The sequence below is a fragment of the Heterocephalus glaber genome, unplaced genomic scaffold (assembly GCF_053883595.1).
Source record: "Heterocephalus glaber isolate CG9 unplaced genomic scaffold, H.glaber_assembly_v1.0 deba00001773, whole genome shotgun sequence".
In the NCBI taxonomy this organism is placed as follows: Eukaryota; Metazoa; Chordata; class Mammalia; order Rodentia; family Bathyergidae; genus Heterocephalus; species Heterocephalus glaber.
Window position 1 is genome coordinate 12,490,236 of NW_028258463.1, and position 21,951 is coordinate 12,512,186.

Below are 21,951 nucleotides of genomic sequence, written 5' to 3' on the forward strand. Positions count from 1 at the left end.
TCGGTGTCTGGATCACACTTTATTGACCACCCCAAGGGCCCAGCTCAGCACAGGAGCAGCATGAGGCCCACAGGCTGCAGAAGCCAAGGCTCCACGCTGGTGACACCCATGGATCACGGGAAACAGGGCAGAGCGGCTCCCAGAGCACCCGGCCAGCCAGGCTTCAACAATGGGCGCTGGGTTAGACACTGAGGCAGGCAGGATGCATGGCATTGGGTGTCCCAGGCCAAGCCACCTGGAGGGAAGCACAGGGTGAGGAGCAGCAGGGCCTGTGGGTGCCAGAGCTCGGGCTGGAGTCAGTGTGGGGAGGCCTGGGGGCAGCCGGGGGGCGTGGCGCCTGCCCGTCTGCCTGGCCACAGCCTCCCTACCCAAGAGTGGAGAGGGGAAGCTCTCATCCAAAAGGGTTTTCCCCAGTCTATGCAGGTTCTGCTGCGACGGGGCCGGGGCAGGGGCAGGGAGGACTCAAACCCGGAGGCCTTGGACCCCAGGAGGCCAGGGAGCTACAACCCACCCCCCATCTAATGAGCGCAGCCTGCACTACAGGAGCCAGAATGGGCACTGGGCAGGAAGGAGGGAGGGCTGGCCAGCCAGACCTGGGCGAGCAGCGCTGCACCCGGCTAAGGAGAAGGCAGCAGGCACCGGGCAAGCAGGTAGAGGAAGCTGGTGATGCTGGCCAGCCCCACAAGCACGCCGAGCCGCAGCGGCAAGTACTCCAGAGACCGCTCGAGCTGCGCGTGCAGGAGGATGGCTTGCCGTCGCGTGTCACTCCACTGGCCTGAGTTGTCCAGCACATGGTTGGCCATCCGGACCTTGTCCTTCAGGGGCAGCTGGGCCTGGATGCGGGCCTCAGCATCCTTGAGGCTCAGGCCATTCCGCTCCATCAACCGCACCAGCTGTGTGTCTCGATCGCTAGGGACAGACAAAGCGGCACTGTGGGCCCCAGCGGTCCCTACCACCGGCAGACAAGGCACTGGGGACAGGGTTTCCCCTCCAGGGCCACCCTAGGACCCGGCTAGAGAGGGTGGGGCTCAGGGAGCTCTGGGGGTTACCTCCGCTTGGGCCAGTGAGGAAGGTGCTATTTTCTGCCCCCTGGTGGGTCCCCGGGTGCAGGGTGGGAGGCCTGGATCGATAGGAATCAAGGCCTCCCAGGTCCCCGGATGCACCTTCCCTTAGGCTCTGCTCACCCCCTCACACTTCCTGCAGGCCCCAAGGCTGCCCTGCAGTGTCCACACCCGTCGGGGCCACAGAGCCCTGGCCTGGCCCCTGCACACTGAGAAGGGAAGTGGGGACTGGCAAGCCCAGGGTCTCTGGGGGTAGCAAGGACTCTGAAGTCTCAGGACAGAATCAGGCACTGCAGACTGAGTGGAACACTGCAGGGCTTGCAGCTCCAAGGCAAACTGGAGACGACCTCTTCCACCACCTGACACTGCCCCTGTGCCGCTCCTCAGGAAGCCCCTCTCCTGCCTTTGCCACCCAGGAGACACTCAGCTTGGTGGCCACAGCCAGCCCTCCAGACGGGTCCCCTGGAACGGTCCTCTGCCCCTGATCTGCCCGGCCCCTCCAGGGCAGGAGGGGATGGCTGCACAACTGTTTTACCACCCTCGGGACTGAGCTTTCCTGACTATGAAACGAGAGCTTTTATCACTCCAGGTCAGGCCCTGCCTTCTCTGGGACCTGGCCAGGTGCAGTGAGGCTGCCCTCCATGACGGTGAATGTCCTGTTACAGGAGACGGGGACTGTCCAGGTCCTGGGAGGACAGGATCCTATGTAGCCTTCGTCAGGAGCACACACTCTGCAACTGGGAACCCAGGTGGCATGGGTCGGCTGCAGGCTGAGGCTGTGGTGCCTCTTGTCCCAGAGTCTGGAGCCACACCCTCGACAGCCCTCCCTGGGCAGCTGAGTTAAGGACTGGTGCCTAATGTGGTGCCGGGATTCCCACCCATGTACTTACTCTGTAACTGTCACAATCCCTCAACAATGTGAATCATCAGGGCTGGGGAAGCAGCTCAGGGGAAGTGCTTGCCCAGCGTGCAGGAGGCCCTGGGTGTTGATCTCCAGGGCCATTAACAAAGTCATCGGGTTTGGGTGTTGCTATTCTGTGGGAAATGCCCATGTCATTCAAATGTATCAGGTGTGACTTGTAGGCATCATGTGGATCCTTTGGTAACAGCAAACAATCACTCATCTCTGGCCTCTCTCCAGGGTCCAACCTCCTGTGCTGATGACAGGTACACCTGGCATCCAGCGTGACTGGCACCCAGGACTCTACTCTGCTTCTCTCTACTCTGAGACCCAAGGTCCTTGTTTCTGACCGCTGCAAAAAGGTCCACTTGTGCTACAGGCACAGAGCACCTGAGGATGTCATGGGCACCCCAGCCCCAGAGGACGTCATTCACAAGAAGGGTACAAGAGCATGAGGTGCAGCTTTACGGGGTGGGGGGGCGTACAGCCCTAGGGACCTGAGGGCACACCTGCATCCCCAGGCTGAGCTGCAGGGAGGGTGGGGGACCCAGGGCACCGAGCAGTCAGGCCCTGCCTCCAGGTGCCCCAAATACCTGTAGTGCCAGTTGCCCGAGGGCACCAGCCAGGAAGTTACGCCCTGCAGCCTCATCTGCTCACACCCTCGGGACTAGGACTCATGTTCTCTGCCAATCAGCCTGAACCTCCCTGCTCACCAGACCTGCGCTCCTGTTTGCTTCCTGGCCTGGGGGTTCTGAGAACAAGGCTCCTTCCTTGGTGGGCTCTGACAGCCCCCTCCATGCAGCTCTCTGCTCACAGGCATTGCCAGTGGGTGACCCCCGACCAATCTCAGGGCCCCGTGTGTTCTCTCTTTCGTACCTCAGAAGCCCGATCCTGCCCTGGCTACCTTACCCTGAGCGCACAGTGGATCTGTTTGGAAAGCGGCCCCCACAGCCAGAAGGGGGTGCTAGGGCAGTGGAGGGGCGGAGCCCAGGCCGGGACCTGCCCCAGGTGTGCCTGACTCTGGCACAGGAGCTATTTCCACAGGTTTAGGGCGCTGCCGCCAAGGTCCAGTCTCGGCCACCCTCGTGGCCCCCAGAGGGAAGGTGCAAAGGACCCAGGCCAGTCCAGGCTCACCCCCAAGGGCTGCCACACTCACCAGTACACCACAATGACGCGCTTCAAGTACCTGAGCAGCTTCCTGGTCTCGAAGAGCAGCGGGATATCCAGAATCACATATCGGCGCCCTGGGGAGAGGGTGGGGCCCAAGGTCAGCTGTGCCAGCACACAGGAGCACGGCTCCTATGCTGGGCCACTGCCAGGCAAGAGCCAAGGAGGGGCCGCCAGCCGCTCCACGCTACTCAGAGCAGAGGCTGTGAGGGCCTCAGGTTGGGGAGAGCCCTGAGGGCGGCACGGAACTGGCTCTGAGACACCCAGCAGGGCGCAGGGCCCTCTGGCCATTCCCACCCAGGGCTGCCCAGACACAGGCGCAGCCCCTGCTTCTCTACCCTGTGTGCACACCAAGGCTGGAGCACAGGGCACTGCCTCTGCCCAGGCGCCTGGCCCGGCGTCCACTCTGAACACCTTCCACCACAGAACCCGATGTCCACTGTGGGGGTCCGGGGATGCTGCAGGGCACCCTCGCCTGAGGTGATGCAGGGGAGGGGCTGCAGCTGCCAGGCCCCACATTTCCCAGAACCCTAAGAGAAGCTTGTAGTGGATGATGGGGTTCAGGGCCAGGCTGCTGCTGGTACCCCCACTTCCTGCCTGTGACCTGGCCCTTCACGAGCCTCACAGTGGCCTATAGGATGCTGGGAAAGGTGAAATGAGCTCTGCCTGCACGCACCCCACTTACACCCCAGCCGCTCACTGAGTTCTGCGGATGGCTGTTCCTGCCACTGTCCCCCAGGAGGAGGCTGGCTGTGCAGGCTCCCGCCCCCTGCCCCAGCTCAGAGCAGGCATAAAGACCAGGTCCCCTCCAGGCCTTATCTCTCCTCCAAGCCTGTGGTGCTGTCCTTTCTCCTGCCCCTCTCGGGAGTGATGGCCAGGCTCCGGTCCTGGCAGGGGGCTATTCAGCTGTCATCCTCCTCTTGATAAGCCCTGTGCACACCCGGACTCTATGAAGATGTCGTCTGCCTGCGGAGACCGCCCTGGCAGCTGGTGATCTTATCTGACGTCTGATTATACCAACTTTGACAGTTGTATTTGTTATACTCATCAGGGAGAAGCCAGGGCTGTAGAAGCCACAGCTGTCGTCCCATTTTTCACCTTATCGAGCTGAAAAGAGCTTTCTGGCTTTTATTTAAACAGTGGCGGGTGGGGAGGCGGGAGGCTGCTGGGTGACACTGGCAGCACTCGGGAGCAGGTGACATTATGCGACACCTCATTTTGGAGGGGGCCCTGGCCTGATGGCCTGGCAGATGTGCTGGTACCCGGCCTGGGAACGAAGGCAAAGGGCAGGCATGGGGGCCAGAAAGCTCTGCCCACGGGCAGCGCGAAAGGGACCTGCACAGGCGTAGGAGGAAGGAGAAAGGCTGAGTCCAGTGCCTTCTTGGGGAAGAGGAAGAGAGGTGCTGCTGGGACGGCGGGCACAAAGTGGCCCAAGCAGCGGGGCTGGCAGAGCACGGTAACAGCATGGGTGTCTGACATTTGCCCCATCTTCTGGAGGGTCAGCTGAGGGAGACAGGGCTGGGGCACTCCCCACTCAGTACAGAGCCTGAGGTACGACAGAACAAGGGGTCTGGCCACGGCTGTGCGTGAAAACTGGGAGCCTAAAAGGCTCGAGGGCCCTCAGGAAGTAAAGGCTCGAGTTGTGACTGCCAGTGGGAGACAGGCGGCCAGGCCTTCAGCTTGGAGGCCTCCTATCAGGCGCAGACAGGGGGTCTGCCGGCCCTGGCCAGCCGTCCCCCGCCCGATGACTGACTGAGTGAGTTGGCCCTCCCAGCACAGTGCAGGGATCGGCCTGAGCCACTCGTGTGCCCCTGGAGAAGGTCCGTTCCGTCTGCTCACAGGCCCCTGCTTCTTTACTTTCTTTCTTTCTCTTTCTTCCTTCCTTCCTTCCTTCCTCTCTCTCTCTCTCTCTATGTATTTATTTCTTTCTTGTCCTGCTTCTCCAATGTCCCCCTCTCCAGAGCCTGGCACAGTCCGGGGTCCCTGCAGCCCTGGGGGCTGATCCTCCACCTAGAGCTCCGCCCTGGCCATCCCCAACTCCAGTGAGCCCCAAGCCATCTTGAGGCTCCCCAACTCCGGTCTGCAACCCGGCTTTCCCAGGAGGCTCAGCTTGAACTAAAGCTGCCTCCGACTGCAGCTATGCTTGTGCGATAGTCAAGCTGCCAACATGGACACCAGGTCTCCTAAGAGAGGACCAAAGCTGGTCCAGACGCAGGATCAGACTGCAGGCCCGGACCCTCAGCGAAGCCCTAAGACAGAAACCATCAAGGTCACGACTTGACCTCAGGTCTGGGACTGCATTATCCATCGGCTGTCTCTACTCCTGTCGCCCCTGGGATCAACTCACTTCCTGGGGTCACCGGGAGCCTCCGGGGTCTCTTCACTTCCTTGAGAGCTGAGGGACTTGCGGTTCTTTCCCCTGGGACTCTGTCCTCGCCCAGCTCACCAGACCCCCCGCACCCCGCAGATGAGCCCCTCCGCGCAGGCTCAGCTCTCACCCTGGAGGAAGCACTTAAAGGTCTCCTTCATCATTTCCTTGCAGATCTCGGGGTGGGTGATGGCATTAAGCAGCTGCCGCTGGTTGGGCTGCTTAAAGATGAGGTCCCCCAGGACCTTGCGATTGATGTCGCCGTTCTCCAGTAAGACCTCAGGGCCAAAGGCCTCCACGATGCGCCGGTGGGCAGGGTACCCTGGCTGGACAACTGTGGGATGAAGGGGAGACTGTCATTCCTGGAGCCGCATGACTCCAATGACCAGAGGCGGCGGGTGGTTGGGGGGGGGTGTGTTTGCTTCTTTTACATGCAGCAAAGATAAAGGAAGAGAAGCAGCAAGGGAGGATGGACCCCTCCTGCTGGTGACAGGGCCAGGAAGGAGGGCAAGATGGCTACAGAGCAGGAAGAACAGAAGAGCCAAGAGGGTAGGACTCAGGCCAGGGCTGCGAGGCAGCCCCTCTCCCCGAGTCCTCAGAAAAAGGAGGGTGCAACAGAAGCTCCCTGCACTCACTGTGGCGGGCGATGACATCCACGTCGATCACTGCGCAGCCCAGCTGCTGGAAGAGCTGCAGCACAGAGCTCTTGCCTGAGGCAATGCCCCCTGTCAGCCCCACCAGGAACATCTTCCAGGGCCAGGGAGGTCGGCCAGACCAGGAGCCAGGGGATGGCCAGGGAGTCACCAGAGAACAGTCGAGGTCAGCACCGGCAGCCCACAGGACAGGGCCAGAGGACCTGCAGGAAGAAGCAGGCAGGCCTAGTCAGGGCTGGGCCACCGGGGCTGGCAAGGGAGGCAGAGGAAGGGAAGGAGACCCCGCCCCAGGCTCCGGGACTTCGGGGTGACTGACAGCAGCGCCTCCTCCTCCTCGCTAACAGTGTGCCGGGAAGCTGGTGAGTTCATCGACCAGCAGGCCCGTGCTGTTCTGCAGGGTTAGCGTCCCCAGAGAAGGGGAAAGCTGTCGCTTCCCAGCGAGCCCAGCGGACTCCTCAGATGCCTCCTTTGTGCTCTGCGACAGGACTCTGTGGGTTCTAAGGCAGAAACGGGCTCCTGCAACCCTCAAGGGAGCCCAGATGGAGGGCTCTTCTGCTAAACACCCCTCCCACAGGGGGCTCCATGGTGCCCACCAGGATGCCTGTCCAGTCTGAGGAGCCATCCTTGCCCCTCAGCAGGAAGCAGCCATCGAGGGAGCTCGGAGGGAGGCCTAGACCCGAGGCCTGGAGGAGCACGGAGCTCGAGGGATGTGGAGGAAAGGCCGAGGGGTTAGGGAGCAGGTGATGCAACCCAGAGCTTGGCATCAAGGCCTGCAGCCCTTCGGAAGGAGCCCAGCAGCCCAGCACACGGGCCAGGAGCCCAGGCCATTTCAGACCCAGCACTTTCATTTTCATGGTACTGGGGATCAAACCCAGGCCTTCACACCGAACTCCATCCCCGGCCCTCTTTTTCTTTATTTTTGAGACGGGGTCTCGCTAAGTCACTAAGTTGCCCAGGCTGGGCTTCAAATTGGAATCCTCTTGCCTCAGCCTCCCAGAGTGCTGGGCTGACAGGCGTGCGCCACCTTTCTCTTAAATGCTGTGTGGCCCTGGGCAAGTCACTTGCCTGTCTGAACCTGCATTTCTCACCCCAGAAATGAGCCAAGCAGATCTGCCCACAGGGAGGGCTGCCCTGAAAGGGTAAATGCTCTTCAGCCCACAGCACCCTGCAGAACAGTCCACCCAGGAGATGTGCTGCGCGGATGCTGGAAGGCACAGGAAGAGGCAGGCTGTCAGGGATTTGCATCCCACTCCTGCACACGTCTCAGCAGTCACGGTGCTTTCAGCACCAGCAGGGACGCCCCAGGCTGGGAGCGCTGATGTCACCGGTGGTGCCCCTCCCTCCCTGCAGCGCAAGTCACTTCTCCTGGACTGAACTCACTTCAGCTCTGTCTAAGCCTGAGGTTTCCATCCACAGCCTCTGCCACACCCAGCCCTAACTACAGTGTTTACCCTGAGGCTGGAGTCACCCCCAGGTGCGCTCTCCAGGGTATAGGAAGAGAAGGACAGAGTTTAACTGGGAAAAAATCAGCCTTGGGCCACTTAGCTGCTGCTCTGCACTGGGAACTGGCAGCACCCTGACCCCAAGGCAGCGAGGGCTGCAGCTTTTCCACCCAAGACCAGTCCGGGGACAGGGAGGGCCAGGCCTGCTCCCCACAGGCCCCTGCCTGCAGCCCCTGATGGCGAAAGACCACCCAGTGGCCCTCAGGGCCAGGCTAGCCAAGAGCCTAGAAGACCTCAGCCTGCCGAACACAGCCGGACGCTCTTGGGCCTCGGAAGTATTTCTTTCTGGTGTTTTTTGTTTTTTGGTTTCTTTGGTACCAGAGATCAAACTCGGGACCTTGCGCTTGCAAGGCTGGCGGCGGCACCGCTGAGCCAAATCCCTGCCTTCTCGGAAGCATTTCTGAGGTGAGGCTTGAATGGATCCCAACCCTTTACTTAAGTGCGGCAGGGGTGAAGATGGGAGGGAAAGGCCCTGCCCAGGCCACAGCCTTTCCAGGCTCCTCCCCCTGGGCTGGACCCCAAGTACCAGCACCGGGGATCAAACTCAGGACCCTGCCCTTCCGAGGCAGGCACGGTGCCACTGAGCTAGATCCCCGGCCCCGGCCCCCACCTTAAATGTGCTGGGGGAGCGAGAAATTCATTCCCTCAGACTAACAACACAGAAGGCGAAGGGTGGCTCTGAACTAATGGATCCAGAACAAGAGAAATGACCGATTCGTCACAATGTTTTCTTTCTCCTGCAGAATGGGACACGGGGGCTTGTATGCCACTACGCAGGCTCCCAGGGTTGCCTAACGGACGGCTTCCCTTTCTGGAGCCCTGGAGGGCCATCTGCGGAAGCAGGCTGGCAGCTGCGTGGGCTCGGAGAGGACGGCTGAGGGGACGGAATAGCACATGCGGGGCGCTCCGCAAGACTGTGAGAACAGCTGTGCCGGCAGCTCCCAGGCAACGGCACAGTTGACCCCTCTAAGGCTTCCTCCTGCCCTGGCGAAGCGTCCTTCCTGGAACACTCCACAGCCACTCATGCCAGTGCCATGGCCGTGACCCGAATCCTCCAGGAAACAGTGAAGCACCAGCCCACTCTGCTGAGCCCTGGGTCCCAGTCCCTCGCTTGGCCACAGAACTACCCACAGTGCTGCCAGGGGCCACTCAGCAGGGTGGCACAGGGTGGCAAACACCAAGCTCCAAACCTCTCCTCCTCTGCCTCAGTCTCCCCACCTGCAAAGAGAACAGGGCTTCTAATGCAAAGGACAACATCAGACACGAGGGAGCAGGGCCTCAGGGTAGCTTCCTCTCCTCACCTGGGCACCAAGCAATGACATGACCAGTGGTGACCTAGGCCTCTGGTTCCCCAATACAAATGCCACTCACGGCCCAGGCCCGGCCCAGGGCAGGAACAGGAGGCTGGTGCTGGAGCAACCACAGCCAAGGTGGGGCTGGGAGGAAAGCCAGGACTCAGATCCGGGCCACGGCCAAGGCCCTCCCTCCCCTTGTTCTCCACAGGGTGCAGAGACAAGCACAAGGGTTCTGAGGTGGAGGCAGCATCTGCACCCCAAGTCTCCACAGGCCCAGAGGCTGTGAGAGGAGAACTGGGCCTGCTGTGCTCCACCACAGTGGCTCAAGCCCTTCTCACTGGGCAGCTCCAAGCTACCTTTCACTTCTTCCCTCCTGGGTCCCATTCTCCCAGAGAGGACAGGCGGTGGGAAGGGTGAACCCCTGCGAACCTCCCGGCAGCTTCCTCCCAGGAGAGTTACAGCGGGCTGTGGGCTGCCCACCGGCCTTCACGGGCAGGCCAGCAGAGGACCTGGCCCTCCTGCCCGCACCAGGCTTTCCCCCAAGGAGGGCAGGCTCCTGGCCTAGGGTGTCACCTCATCATGTCACTCCCCGACGCATTCAGTCCTCAGCACTGCCCAAAATACCAAAAGCAACCACAGTCCTCACTGCATTCTTCCCTTTCCCGCCTGTGCTGACCTGGGTCCCTCTGCCCAGCACTGGGCCCCTCACCTGGCTTCCCTCTGTCCTAGCTGGAGCTTGCACAGTTCCCCAGTCACCCCACCCTGCCCAGGCCTGGGGCCCCGGTCCCCGGCCTCAGGAGGTTCCCCACCTGAGAAGCATGCTGTTCGAGGGCTTCCAAGGACGAGGACGGGCTGTAGTTTTGGAGGAGGGACCCGAGAGGTCGCTGGTCAGGACCTGAGCACAGCTCCCAGTCCCCTCCCAGCAGCTTCGCTGCACCCCACCCACATCCGGCTGCATCGAGCACTGCCGTTTGCTTTCCCATCTTTGTGCCCAGAACTTTGTACCGTGAGTTCGTGTGGTGATGGGTGGGGGAGAAATGGGCTCACTCACTGCCAGGTGGGCCTTGAACTGGGACCCTCCTGCCTCCACCTCCCCAGTGCTAGGATCACAGCTGTGAGCCACCACGCCCTAGGGAAGGGAAGCTGTTAATTTTTCTTTTTCTTTTTTAAATTTTTCTTATTTTTGCAGAGGATGGAACCAGGGCCTCTCACATTTCTAAGGGCTGAACACGGAGTCCATGAGGCTGTCACCCAGCGACTGTCACCTGTTGGGTGAGTGACAGTGGTCAAGTTTCCTCACCAGTGAAATCCAGCTAACAACACCTGCTTCTCCAGCTGCTATGAAGAGCAGAGCTGAGCACGGAAGGTGCTTTGGGTGGTACCCAGAACACACTGGGCCCTGGGCTCTCTGCCCTCTGGAGGAGGCTCTGAGAACTCATTTTTTCTTGCAGTGCTGAACCCAGGGTCTTTGCACTGAGCTGCATCCCCAGCCCTTTTTATTTTAGTTTATTTTGGTACTGGGGATCAAACTCAGGACCTTGTGCTTACGAGGCAGGCTTGGTGCCACTGAGCTAAATCCCCGGTCCCACCTTTTTATTTTTTGAGCTTGGGTCTCCCTAAGTTGCTAAGTTGGCCAGGCTGGACCTGGACTCACAGGATCCTCCTGCCTCAGCTTCCTAGAGTGTTGGGACTGCAGGTGTGCACCGCCATGCCTGGCTCTGATGACCATAGGGTGAATGAGCAAATGACAGGCCTAGGAATGAGTCCCGAGGAGGAGAGGGGAAACACCTGGGGTCACATTCTCCCATCAGTAGCAAAGCAGAAGCTGGAATCAGCCTCCTGCCTGCCTTCCCTGCATCAGAACATGCCACTTGCTGCTAGTCGGGAAACAAATGCACCGTGGGGGCCGGGGATTTAGCTCAGTGTTTCTGGTGCCTGCCTCGCAAGCGCAAGGTCCCGAGTTCGATCCCCGGTACCAAAAAAAACAACAACAACAAATGCACCGTGGGTCAAGGAAGGAATTGGTGTTTGCATGGTCACTCTTTCTTCCCTGGGAGCGCCCAGGACTGAGGTGGAAGGCAGGCTCTGTGGTCTCCCTATGGCAGCCCAAGCTGTGGCTCAGGGCTGGGTGCAGCTCATTAGCCTGCAGCTTCCTCCTCCGCAGCCTTACAGGGTGGCACGGATGCCTGGGTGCTGGTGTTTCTCCTTTGAATTGCTTTCCAAAGGGGATGCATCCATTTCCCTCCAATGATCAATATAATCATTCATGAAAATGAGTCATTTCTGTCTTGGGACCCAATTATTTTCTTGTGAACCAATAGTTACAAAAATATATTGTTTTCCAGTTAACTATTAAGTGCTATTTTTATACAGTTTTCCCACTCCTGATCTTTCATTACTGGTGAGTGGTTGCTGCTTAAACAGCCAAGTCCTCCAGGCTGCTGGGCCTATTAAGCCACCACCTCCTTTGGGCTGCCAATTACGGGAGGGAGCTGCAGCTGGGCGTGCGGTCAGTCCCGGCACAGAGGGAGGGGAGGGCACAGGTCTCTTTACTGCAGCTCTGTCCAAGCACAGACCCCACTACAAGAAGTGGCTGGGGATGGGGAGGGATGCCTGGATGTTGTCCTGCATTGGGGGTGATGCTGACAGGGGTCACAGGGAGCCCGTCAGAGGTGAGGAGTCAGAGGGCCCTGCTGGGATCTCAGCTCTGTCCCTGAACCAGCTATGTGGCCTTGGGGATTTCCTTCCACTTCTCAGCTTCTCTTCCTTTGAGTAGAACGTGGGATTAGTGATGACCACACACAGTGGTCTTGTAGCATCAAATAAGGCAACAGAGGTCGTAGTCACCTCATTTGCCCCATTTGGTGTGTAACATGTCACAGGCAGGCTGGTCTACTCCTCCTGCTGCACAGCACCAGGCCAGGAGCAGGGGGAGCACTTGTGGCCCCAACCACGGGAGGCATGGTAGGAGAACTGCTGATGCCCAGGGGTTCCGGTTCAGCCTGGGCAGCATGGTGAGACCTTGATTCATAAAAGAAGACAAGCAGGGGTGGGGATTTAGCTCAGTGGTTTCGCTGCCTGCCTTGAAAGTGCGAGGACCCGAGTTCGAACCCCGGTACCAAAAAAAAAAAAGAAGCCAAGCAAACCCAAACCACTTGCCTAGGCCAAAACCCTTGCACTTCCTGTTTTCCTGCTTACAACCTGTGTGCACCAGTGCCCCCACCTCACACCTAGCCAGACACCAGTTCCACAGACACTGCCATCCTGCTCTGGATCACCAGTACCGCTGGGTGGTCCCCACTGCCACCTTGGGCTATGTGGCTCCCTGAGAACAGCTAGTGTGGCCCTTCAGAGTCTAATCAGGGAGGTTGCCCCGTGCTCAAAATCTTCCAAGAAGTGGGCCAAGGTGATGCTCACCTATGATCTTAGCTGCTCAGGAGGCTGAGGCAAAGGATGCTGTTTGAGCCTAGCCTGGGCAACCTATCAAGATCCTGACTCACAAGAAAAAATAAAAAGGGCTGCGCATGTAGCTCAGTGTGAAGACCCCGAGTTCAACCCCAGTACTACAAATAAAACAAAACAATGAAGCATGAATCAAAGCATCCTGCTCCTAGGTGAGCGGGACTCCACCGTAACTATTTCACAAAGCAAGAGGATAAGGACAGTCTCCCGCCCATTTTCTTCAATCCCATCTGATCAGCACAACAGCCCAGTGAAAGCAGGTCTTTGATTGATTCCCATTCTGAAGCGAGGAAGGCAAGAATGACACACTCTGGAGTGAGTATTTTCCAACTCGTCGGTCAGAACAGACTGCCCAGGAAGCTCCCTGCAGACGCTCCCTTCCTAGCTCCCACCCCAGGTGCAAGGCTGGGCTGCCCACACCTGCTGGGCTTCAGGAGCACCCCGGCCACAGGGCAGCCTCCTCAAATGCCACAGGGGTGACTCAGTGCGGCTGCCCAGAATCACTGTCAGAGGGCTGTCAGAAGGCGGTGGCTTCCAGGCCATTAATCAATGGTTGAATAACAGATCACCACGTGATTTGCTGACCTGTAATTCAGGACATACTCAAAGAACTGAGTGATATTGCCAAAATAATACATCTTCAATTTCTGTGCATTTAATTTACAGAAACAAACTTTTTCAATGTATACAGCTATTAAAAAAAAAAAGACAAGGTGTGGTGATGCAGGCCTGTAATTCTAGCACTGTGGGAGGCTGAGGCAGGAGGATCGTAAGTTTGAGGCAGCCTGGGCTACCTACAAACTACACAGGACTTGTCTAAAAACACAAAAAGAAAGAAAAGAAAAAACTCTTCATTCTAGTAAATATACAAATACGTATACATGGGTACATGGATGCATAAAACAGAAAAAGAAAAAAGATAGCTGGGCATGGTGGTCCACATTTGCAATCCCAGCACTGTGGGAGGCTGAGGCAGAATCAAATTTAAGCCCAGAGTGGACAACTTAGGGAGACCCTGTCTCAAAAAGTAAAAAAAGAACCAGGTATGGTGTTGCACGCCTGTACTCCCAACACTCAGGAGGCTGAGGCAGGAAGATTGCCATGAGACCATCCAAGGCTAGTGAGTTCAAAGCCAGTACCATCCTGTCTCAAAAAAGAAAAGGAAGAGAAATAGGGAGACAGAGAGTCAGGAAGATTAAAGAAACAAAGAAAGAAAGACAGATGGATAGACTGGGGATGTAGCTCAGGGTGAAGGCCTTGGGTTTGATCCAGTACCCCAAAAAGAAGAGGAGGGGAAGAAAAGCTCCACTCACTCATTAAAAGAAATATTTGAAATAAAACTTTTTGGTTAACAATTATCAAATTAATGTTGTTTTGATCAATAGTGTATTTTGGTGGGGGTTTTTTGTTGTTGTTTTTATTTTTTGGTACTGGAGATCGAACTCAGAACCTTTCGCTTGTGAGGGAGGCAGTGGTACCACTGAGCTAAATCCCCGGCCCAGAACATTTTATTTATTTTTATATATTTATTTACTTATTTATTTTTGAGACAGGGTCTTGCTATATAGTTCAGGCTGGCCTTGAAACATCTGTGTGGAAACAAAGTGGAACTAGGAGAAGGATACAGGGAGGATGTGAAAGCTTTATTTTAAATGTCAATATTTACAATAACTGTACGTCATATCCTGTGCGACTGTTTAAGCTTTCAGAGAAAAACTGTAGCTGTCAATGTAAAAATGTGACAGCCGGTTGATTTCTCGCGCTCGAGTGCAGCGATGAGCCCTACCCCTTCCTCCGTTAGGCTGGCACCCTTCAACCCGGCACCCGGGAGGGCAGAAGAGACCTTGCCAAGAGAAGACAGAGAGGCTCCGGTGGGGCTCGCCAGTTTTCTCTCATCGCCCCATCCCTAACCCATTCCCCAGGTTGGTCTTGGCACTGCCGCGCCACGAGACTGGTTCATTCAGGCGGAATCTGCCCCCTCCCGGCCACAAAAGCGCCTTTAACACATCGCAGGCTTCTCGGTCCTCGCCTTGAGATGCGGGGCGGACGGGCTTCCCAGTTCCCGCTGCGGCACAGAGGTGGGCCTGGGCCTTCGCCGGTGTCCTAGGCCCGGGATCTCCAGAGCCCGCCCTCCCAGGCTGTCACCCTTCTCCATCTCCACGGCGGAAACCGGACGAGACGCGGCTTCCCGGGGCGCTGAGCAGACCAGAGGCGCCCACTCGCCTGGGGCGTCGACACGGCCGCTGCCCTGTCAGCCGTCGCCGAGCCTTTCCACAACGGCTCGCGTCGCGCCACACCCCGCCCCGCGCCCGGCCGCCGCGTACCGCTCCGCAGCGCCCCGCTCCGCAGCGCCCCGCTCCGCACCACGCAGGCCGCCCCGCCGCCGCAGCCTAAACTCCGCGCCACTTACTGCGGCGGGGACCGTGATAGGACCGGAAGTCCGGTCAACGGAAGGGGCGGGGCGGAGAGGCGAAGTCCTCGGGCGAGGGAGGCGGTGGGCGGGACCCGCGGACGGGAGGGGCGGGGCTCGCGGACGCCCAAGGTTTCGCCGACACGCCTAGTTTGAAACTCAGCCATGACGAACGTAATCGTCCTGTCTCGCAAACATGTACTAACAAAAACTAAATAAAGCAAATAAATAAGTTCAGGCTGGGCAGTGGGAACCCAAACGCAGTTAACAGCGCACGCTCTATTTCCGAGGCCTTTTGTTTCTTTTTGTGGGGCTGGGGATCCAACCCAGGTCCCCGAGCGCTCCACCTGGGAGCCGCAGCCCCGCCGCAGGCCAGGGTTTGTGAGCGGTCACCAGCTCCACTTCGCACGGAAGGCAGCTGGCGTTGGAGGCGACTCTGCTGTGCGCGCGGACAAAGTCCTTCAACTGCAGCGCACACATTTGTCCACACTCTCTTGCCCCTTAGCCTCTCCCGTCTCCTTGAGCGCGGAGGATCAACCACTGCTGTCCCGCGCTCAAAGAGCCGGAAACAGGAAGGGTCTCAGGAAGCGCCAGACGAAGCAAGGGTGAGCTGCTCCCTGCCCCACTGGACCTCCTCCCTCTCCCTGCAGTGTACCTCTGCCCTCCACTGCTTCAGCCCACCGAATACCAGTGCCTGGGGCACGACAGCGACTCAGTGTGCTGAAGTAATTTAACATCTTTCTCTGGTCACCCTAGCCCCTGAAGCTTCCTCTGTTAGAGTCAAAGATACTTGGTGCCATCACCCAACGATTAAAAGGGCAATATTTGGTCCAAACACCCTGTTGCTATCTTACTCTCTCCCACATCATCTCTGCCATCTATACTTGGGTATGTCCAGTGTCAGGTACATACTGCCTCTCAAGACAGCTCCAAAGCCCACATCCGTAATCCCAGCTACTCTGGAGGCTGAGACAGGAAGGTCCCAAATTTGAGGCCAGCCTAGGGAACAAAATAAAAATTTTAAAAGGGCTGCGGATGTAGCTCAGTTGTGGGGCACCTGCTCAGGACGGACAAGGTTCTGTCCTCAATCTCCAGCACCATGGAAAAAAAGAAAGAAAGGAGCAAGTGAGCGAGCTGCATGCTAGCTTTGAGGTCCACTCCTGGCATTTAGGAAGTTCTTGGCTGGATAATAGCTCTCCTAGTTCTAAACCCTGGAGAACAGACCTTAATTCTATTCTACAGAGCTAGATCTAACATCTCAGTCCTCTTTGGTGACCAAACAACTTATGCAGAACCTAACTTGGTGGCTCTCAACCTTTCCCTGCTCCTGGGACATCAGGGGGCCAACCCAGCCTCCCATCAGCTCCTGTAACAGTGCTAGGTGGTGGGAACATGCCTGCCCTGCTCCTCCCAAGTTATCCACATCTTTCCCCAGGGCACACCATTTGGAAATCCTCCAGATAAACCAGCTTTACCATATTCTGCCTTATGGGGACTACTGGTCCAAGTGAGGACCTTGTCACCAGGCAGTAATCCTGCGGTCCAGCCTGCCTTCCTTGGGAGAGTCCAGAGGAGAGGTGAAGGGCCTCTTCAGGGCTCTGAGCCAGGCCCCTCCTCAGTACTGAAATTAAGCCTTAGCAAAACATCGTTTTCCTTTTTCTGGCAGTACTGGGGATTAGGACCAGGCCTTGAGGATGCTAAGCAAGTGATCTACCACTGAGGCACACCCCAGCCCTCTCCCACTATTTTTTCTTTCTGAGGCAAGGTCTACATTGTCCAGGCTGTCCTCACATTTCTGATTCTCCTGCCTCAGACCCTCAAGCAGCTGGGATGACAGCATGTGCCACCATACCTGTCCTGTAGTTATAAGGTGACCCCATCAAGAACCTTTTCAACTGACACAAACATTTTCTGTTATTCAGGGCAGCAACAATAACTTTCGCGCTGGCTCTACCTGCTTATACAACAGTCTCATTTCATCCTGACAGGACTTGCATCTTAGGCCCTGTGCATCCTCACATCAGCATGAACCTGAAGTCTAGAGCTGCCTCAAGTTTTGCTCGATGAACAACTCTCTGAATCCATTACAAAGGACTCCTTTGACTCCTGTGTCTTAAAACAAAATTTATTTTCCATATATTTGTTTTAAATAAATATGAATATGGAATTAAATTTACACCACACTTCACAAATACCATTAATATTTATACTTTAAAAGCTTCCAAAGTTAGGTGTAGTAGCTCATGCCTGGAATTCCAGCACTCAGGAAGCTGAAGCAGGAGGAACACAAGTTCTAGCCCAGCCCGGGCAGTTTAGTGGCCTAGGAAGACCGTGCCTCAAAATAAAAATAAAAAGGGCTGGGGATTTAGCTCATTGGTGTCACTGCCTGCTTTGAAAGCACAGGGTCCTGAGTTCAATCCCCGGTACCAAAATAAAATACAAATAAATGAATAAATAAAAGAGTCTGAAGATGTAGCTCAGTGGTAAGGCCCTGGATTCACTATCCAATACTAACAACAACAACAACAAAAAAGTTCTCTAAAAGGGCCGGGGATTTAGCTGGTCCTCACACTGTGCAGCACTGCAACCTCAAGACAAACCACGGAACTTCTGTTTCTCATCATAAAACAAGAATCCAGTGGTTTCACCGCCTGCTGTGCAAGTGCAAGGACCAGAGTTCAATCCTTGGTACCAAAAAACCCAAACAACAACAACAACAACAAAAATAATAATAATAAAAGTTCTCTAAAAGCTGCACATGGCGGTGAACACTTCTTGGGAGGAGCCAAGTAGTTACTGAGGTAGAAGGATCACAAGCTCAAGGCCAGTCTAGGCAATTCAGTGAAATGCTATCTCAAAATTTTTAAAAAATAAGAAAAGGACTGGGGCTGGTGGCACACACCTACAATCTCAACACAGAGGCAGGAGGATCATGAATTCCAGGCCAACCTGGGCTACGCCCTGTCTCAAAAAACTGAAACAAACCAAAAAGGGCCAAGGTGGAGCTCAACAGTAGTGTGCCCTTGGGCTGGATCCCTAGTACCACAACACACAAACAAAAAATAAAAAAATTTAAAATGCCCTCAAAATTAATGGAAAAGCCCCCACACAGGTCCTCTACATCTGGAGGATGAAACCTAAGCCCCTGAGTCTGAAATTTGAGGGCCTCCGTGACCGGAGCGGATCCCTACTGCTGGCACCCAGCTCACCCTGTCCCCTGGCCAGGGGAAGAAAGGAGACAGTCTAGTTACCAAACCTGCCTCAGCGCTACAACATCCAGGAGGACTCTGGTCCTCACACTGTGCAGCACTGCAACCTCAAGACAAACCACGGAACTTCTGTTTCTCATCATAAAACAAGAATCCAGTGGTTTCGCTGCCTGCTGTGCAAGAGCAAGGACCCGAGTTTGATCCCCAGTACCCGAAAAAAACCAAACAACAAAAAAACACAAAAAAACCCCACAAGAATCAGCTGGTGCAGTGGTGCACGCCTGTAATCCCAGCACTCGAGAGGCTGAGGCCAGAGGATTGCCTCAAGTTTGAGGACAGCCTGGGCTACATAGCGAGTTCAAGGCCAGCCTGAACTACAAAGACCTTTGAGGCTCACTGGTTCCGAGCAAGCATAGCAACTGAGGTGGAGGTCAGAGGAGAGGCTATGCCAGCCCACCCTTGAGCAGTCCCGCAGCAGCATCGGAGGTCGGAGGCTGTGTTCCTGCTCCCACCCTCTGTTCCGTTTCCCACCCCAGCCTGGAGACCTCATCCCCTTTCCCATCATTAATTAATTCAACAAAAAACTTCTGTGGTCCCGAGGATCAAATCCAGGGCCTCATGCATGCTAGGCAAGTGTTCTACCACTGAGCCACATCTGTGCCCTGTTCTTTGATTTTTAAGTGCAGCTGGTTTTTCTGATTTTACCTTAAATGACATCTGGCCAGGGAATAGCTGGCACAGTCTTAAAACCACATTAGCAAGCAGGAAGCTGGGCCCACTGTGGTCTCAGCTCGAGTGTCAGGTAGCAGAGGTTCCTTCCTACAGGTGAGTTCCAGGGAACACAAGCAGCTGCCCACAGCCGTATTCCATTTCACATTTAGCCCACTAGCCCAGTTCTTCCGAGGGAGAAAACCCTTCCTCCCCATGAAGCATGTTGCACTGTGACTGCAGGCCGGGTGCCTACACACCTGGAGAGAACCCAGGGCAGGGACTGTGGGTCCTATGCCTGGTCCTCTAGCTCCTCCAATGGCCCTAACCTGTCACGGATGCTCCAAGACGTTGTATAAATGACCACAGCCTGGTTTGTGCCTTCCTGGGCCCACCAGAAGTGTATTTATGATAACACTGAGTGCATAGCAAGGACTGAGCTCTGAGCAAGTTTTTCTTTAGTTACACAGCAGCAATGCTGAATTCTTGGAAGGAAAATATTTTGTTTGTTTGTTTGTTTTGGGGGGTTTTTTTTTGGTACCAGAGATCGAACTTGAGACCTTGCGCTGTGAGGCAGGCGCTGGAACCACGGAGCTAAATCCCTGGCCCTTGGAAGGAAAATATTGAGTATTGACTCTGCCCTGACATTACTATCTTAGAAGTATTGTGCATTAACCAATTGTGCCACTGGGGCCACACACAGACATGTTCCTAAATACTCTACACGTGCACCTCATTTTATAGACAAGGCCACTGGCGCTGAGACATGAGAGGGCAAGTGGCTTGGTCAAGGTCACTTACCCAGGTCAACTCTTGCGCGAATTAATCAGAATTCAGGCAGGAGTTAGGCTCCAGGGATCAACCCAGTGGCCTGCACGCTTAACCTCTGTGCTCCACTGCCACCACCAGTAACAGGGTGAAGGGGCAACAGGGGCCTCTACATGAACAGCAACTCAGAATCCGTGTGGCTCCACAGCCTTGTCCCTCAGCTGCTCTTTGAGCACAGGTCCTGCAAGGAGGGGTGGGTAGCAAGAACCAGCAGAACCACAGGGGAGAGTCCTGGTATTCTGGCCACGAGCTCAGGAGGCCCAGAATGTGTACCTGGGGGTGGTGGTGGTGGATATGTGTGTGTTAAGAACAAGATACTAATTGTAGAAAATGTAACAATTATCTACAAGGACACAAGATTATGTATTTCTGCATATCTACATAAACTGGCCACTCTTCACCAATTAGAGCTGAGAGTGGAAAGCTGTCTCTCACAGTGGAACCAAGAGAAATAAACACAAGGACCCCTGAGATCAAGAAAACATCTGTAGACTCAATTTGGAAACTCACTGCTTTGTTTGGAGTGAGTTACATTAATGTGATTATAAACCCAAATGCAAACCTACACATGGCAGGGCTGGGGATGTGGCTCAAGGGACTGCACTTGCCTAGCAAGCATAGGGTCCTAGGTTTGATCACTAGCACTGCCAAAAATAAATAAATAATAAAAAGAAATCATATATACTTAGTATCGTACAATTCAGTTTTACTACAGAGAAATCACAGATCCTGCAAAATCTAAGGATAACTTAAAAAGTCCTGCGACAGAGGAGTGAGTGCCCCTCAGGGTTTTCTCTTTTTTTTTTTTGAGACAGGGTCTCAATGTGTGTAATTTAGGCTGACCTCTAACAGGCAGTGATCCTCATATATATTTTATACCCGGGATCAAACTCCGGTCCTTGCACTTGCACAGCAGGTGGCGAAACCACTGAGCTAAATCCCTGGCCCTGTGGCAGTGATCCTCTTGCCTCAGCCTTCCGAGTGCTGGCTTTTCAGATGTACACCACCATGCCGGGCTCCTAGGTCTTTTCTTTTTCTTTCTTTTTTTTTTTTTTTTGGTACCGGGGATCAAACTAGGGTCCTTGCACTTTCGAGGCAGGCGGCGGAGCCACTGAGCTAAATCCCCGGCCCTCCCAGGCTTTTCTGACTTGCAGACTCTCAGAGGTGTTGGATTCCAGAACTCTGGGTTTCCACAGCCTCACTGCTTGCCTACCTCCAGAAAGGCTCTCCACCAGGCAAAAACTGCTCAGTTTGCATTAAACAATCAGGCAAGGTGATTTGCTTAAGCTTTGAACTACAAGGGTGGCAGGGCACACAGAAACCTTCATTCCCTATAGTTACTCTTCCTTGGTCATGCTCATTAGCTTCCCTTCAACTGCTGCCTGTCTGTGGGAAAAGAGAACACAGGGCTGGGATGAGAGCCCCAGCTGTCAGTTTTGGCCTGAGCTCTTCAACTGGGTGTCACTGATATTTTGGGCAAGCATACTTTTCTGAAGGCCCCTTCCCTGTTTACTTCAGAAGGTCGTATTAAATAAAGGAGTGAAACATTTAGAAAACTTAATGGCATCTAACATATACAAGGTTTATTATTATCTCTGGCCTTTTCTCCTGCAGCTGCAGAAATGCACCGTGTTGATAACAGTCTGGCCCCAGAGAGGTGAAGGTAGGTGACAGCTCTCAGCCCAAATGGACAGCCCTGACCGCCTTCCAAAGTCAATAATTGGGGACTATCTGCAGCTTTAGAGCATATTTACTTTTCTATCACTGATATAAAAAGAGCTGACTATATTTAGCACTATGTTTTATTTGGTTTTCTTTCCCTGAGTCAGATTGGAACTGTTTCTTCCCACCCTACCCTTCTTCCCAAGTTGAGAGTTCCCCAAAGGCAAAGATCGCTTCCCTTTTTGGCCACGCAGCTCTCTAAATGCGTCCTTCCCTCAACAACCACCGCACCCGGCCGAGAATAGGAAATCTCGAAGGATGGGAACCACGTCTTTGGGCTCTCTTTCCACGCCTCAAGTGAGATTACTCAATGGAGGGGAGGCTCAATGGAGGGGAGGCTCAATGGAGGGGAGGCTCAATGGAGGGGAGGGCCCCCCCAAGGGACTGAAGCATTCAGTAAAGGCCAAAAACAAATTAAAATGTCGCAGGTACCTTCTAATAACTGATCTCCTTAGATGGCACGTGCATCAGACAATGGGACTTTAGTGGTGGTAAAAAAATTCAGAGCACCAAGGGGCAGAAAGATCCAGATTTGTATACTGATTTTTGTCACCTCCTAGCTATGTGACTGTACTTCACTTTCCAGTCTGTGAAATGGGACCCACCTCAAGGCTTCTTGTGAGGACAGAACGGGCTCTGACACGAAAGCATTCCCCGGGGCCTGC

General features: G+C 55.3%; 1 protein-coding gene across 4 annotated transcripts in view; it reads right to left on the reverse strand.

The window, feature by feature from the left end:
• Positions 1 to 21,951, reverse strand: part of Dcakd (dephospho-CoA kinase domain containing) — a 22,211-nt gene continuing 260 nt past the window's right edge. Inside the window, exons 1-5 of one of the 4 annotated variants that reach the window (XM_087202475.1) lie at positions 14,734 to 14,852; positions 6,133 to 6,353; positions 5,628 to 5,831; positions 3,149 to 3,206; positions 1 to 909 (exon numbers count right to left, since the gene is read on the reverse strand). In XM_087202475.1, coding sequence (XP_087058601.1) covers positions 618 to 909; positions 3,149 to 3,206; positions 5,628 to 5,831; positions 6,133 to 6,244 — 666 coding nt within the window. In that variant the 5' untranslated portion in view covers positions 6,245 to 6,353; positions 14,734 to 14,852 and the 3' untranslated portion in view covers positions 1 to 617. Of the gene's footprint in view, positions 910 to 3,118; positions 3,207 to 5,627; positions 5,832 to 6,132; positions 6,354 to 14,733; positions 14,853 to 21,951 lie in introns of those variants that run through there. The other 3 variants (XM_021240174.2, XM_087202474.1, XM_004859183.4) reach the window with 3 other exon arrangements.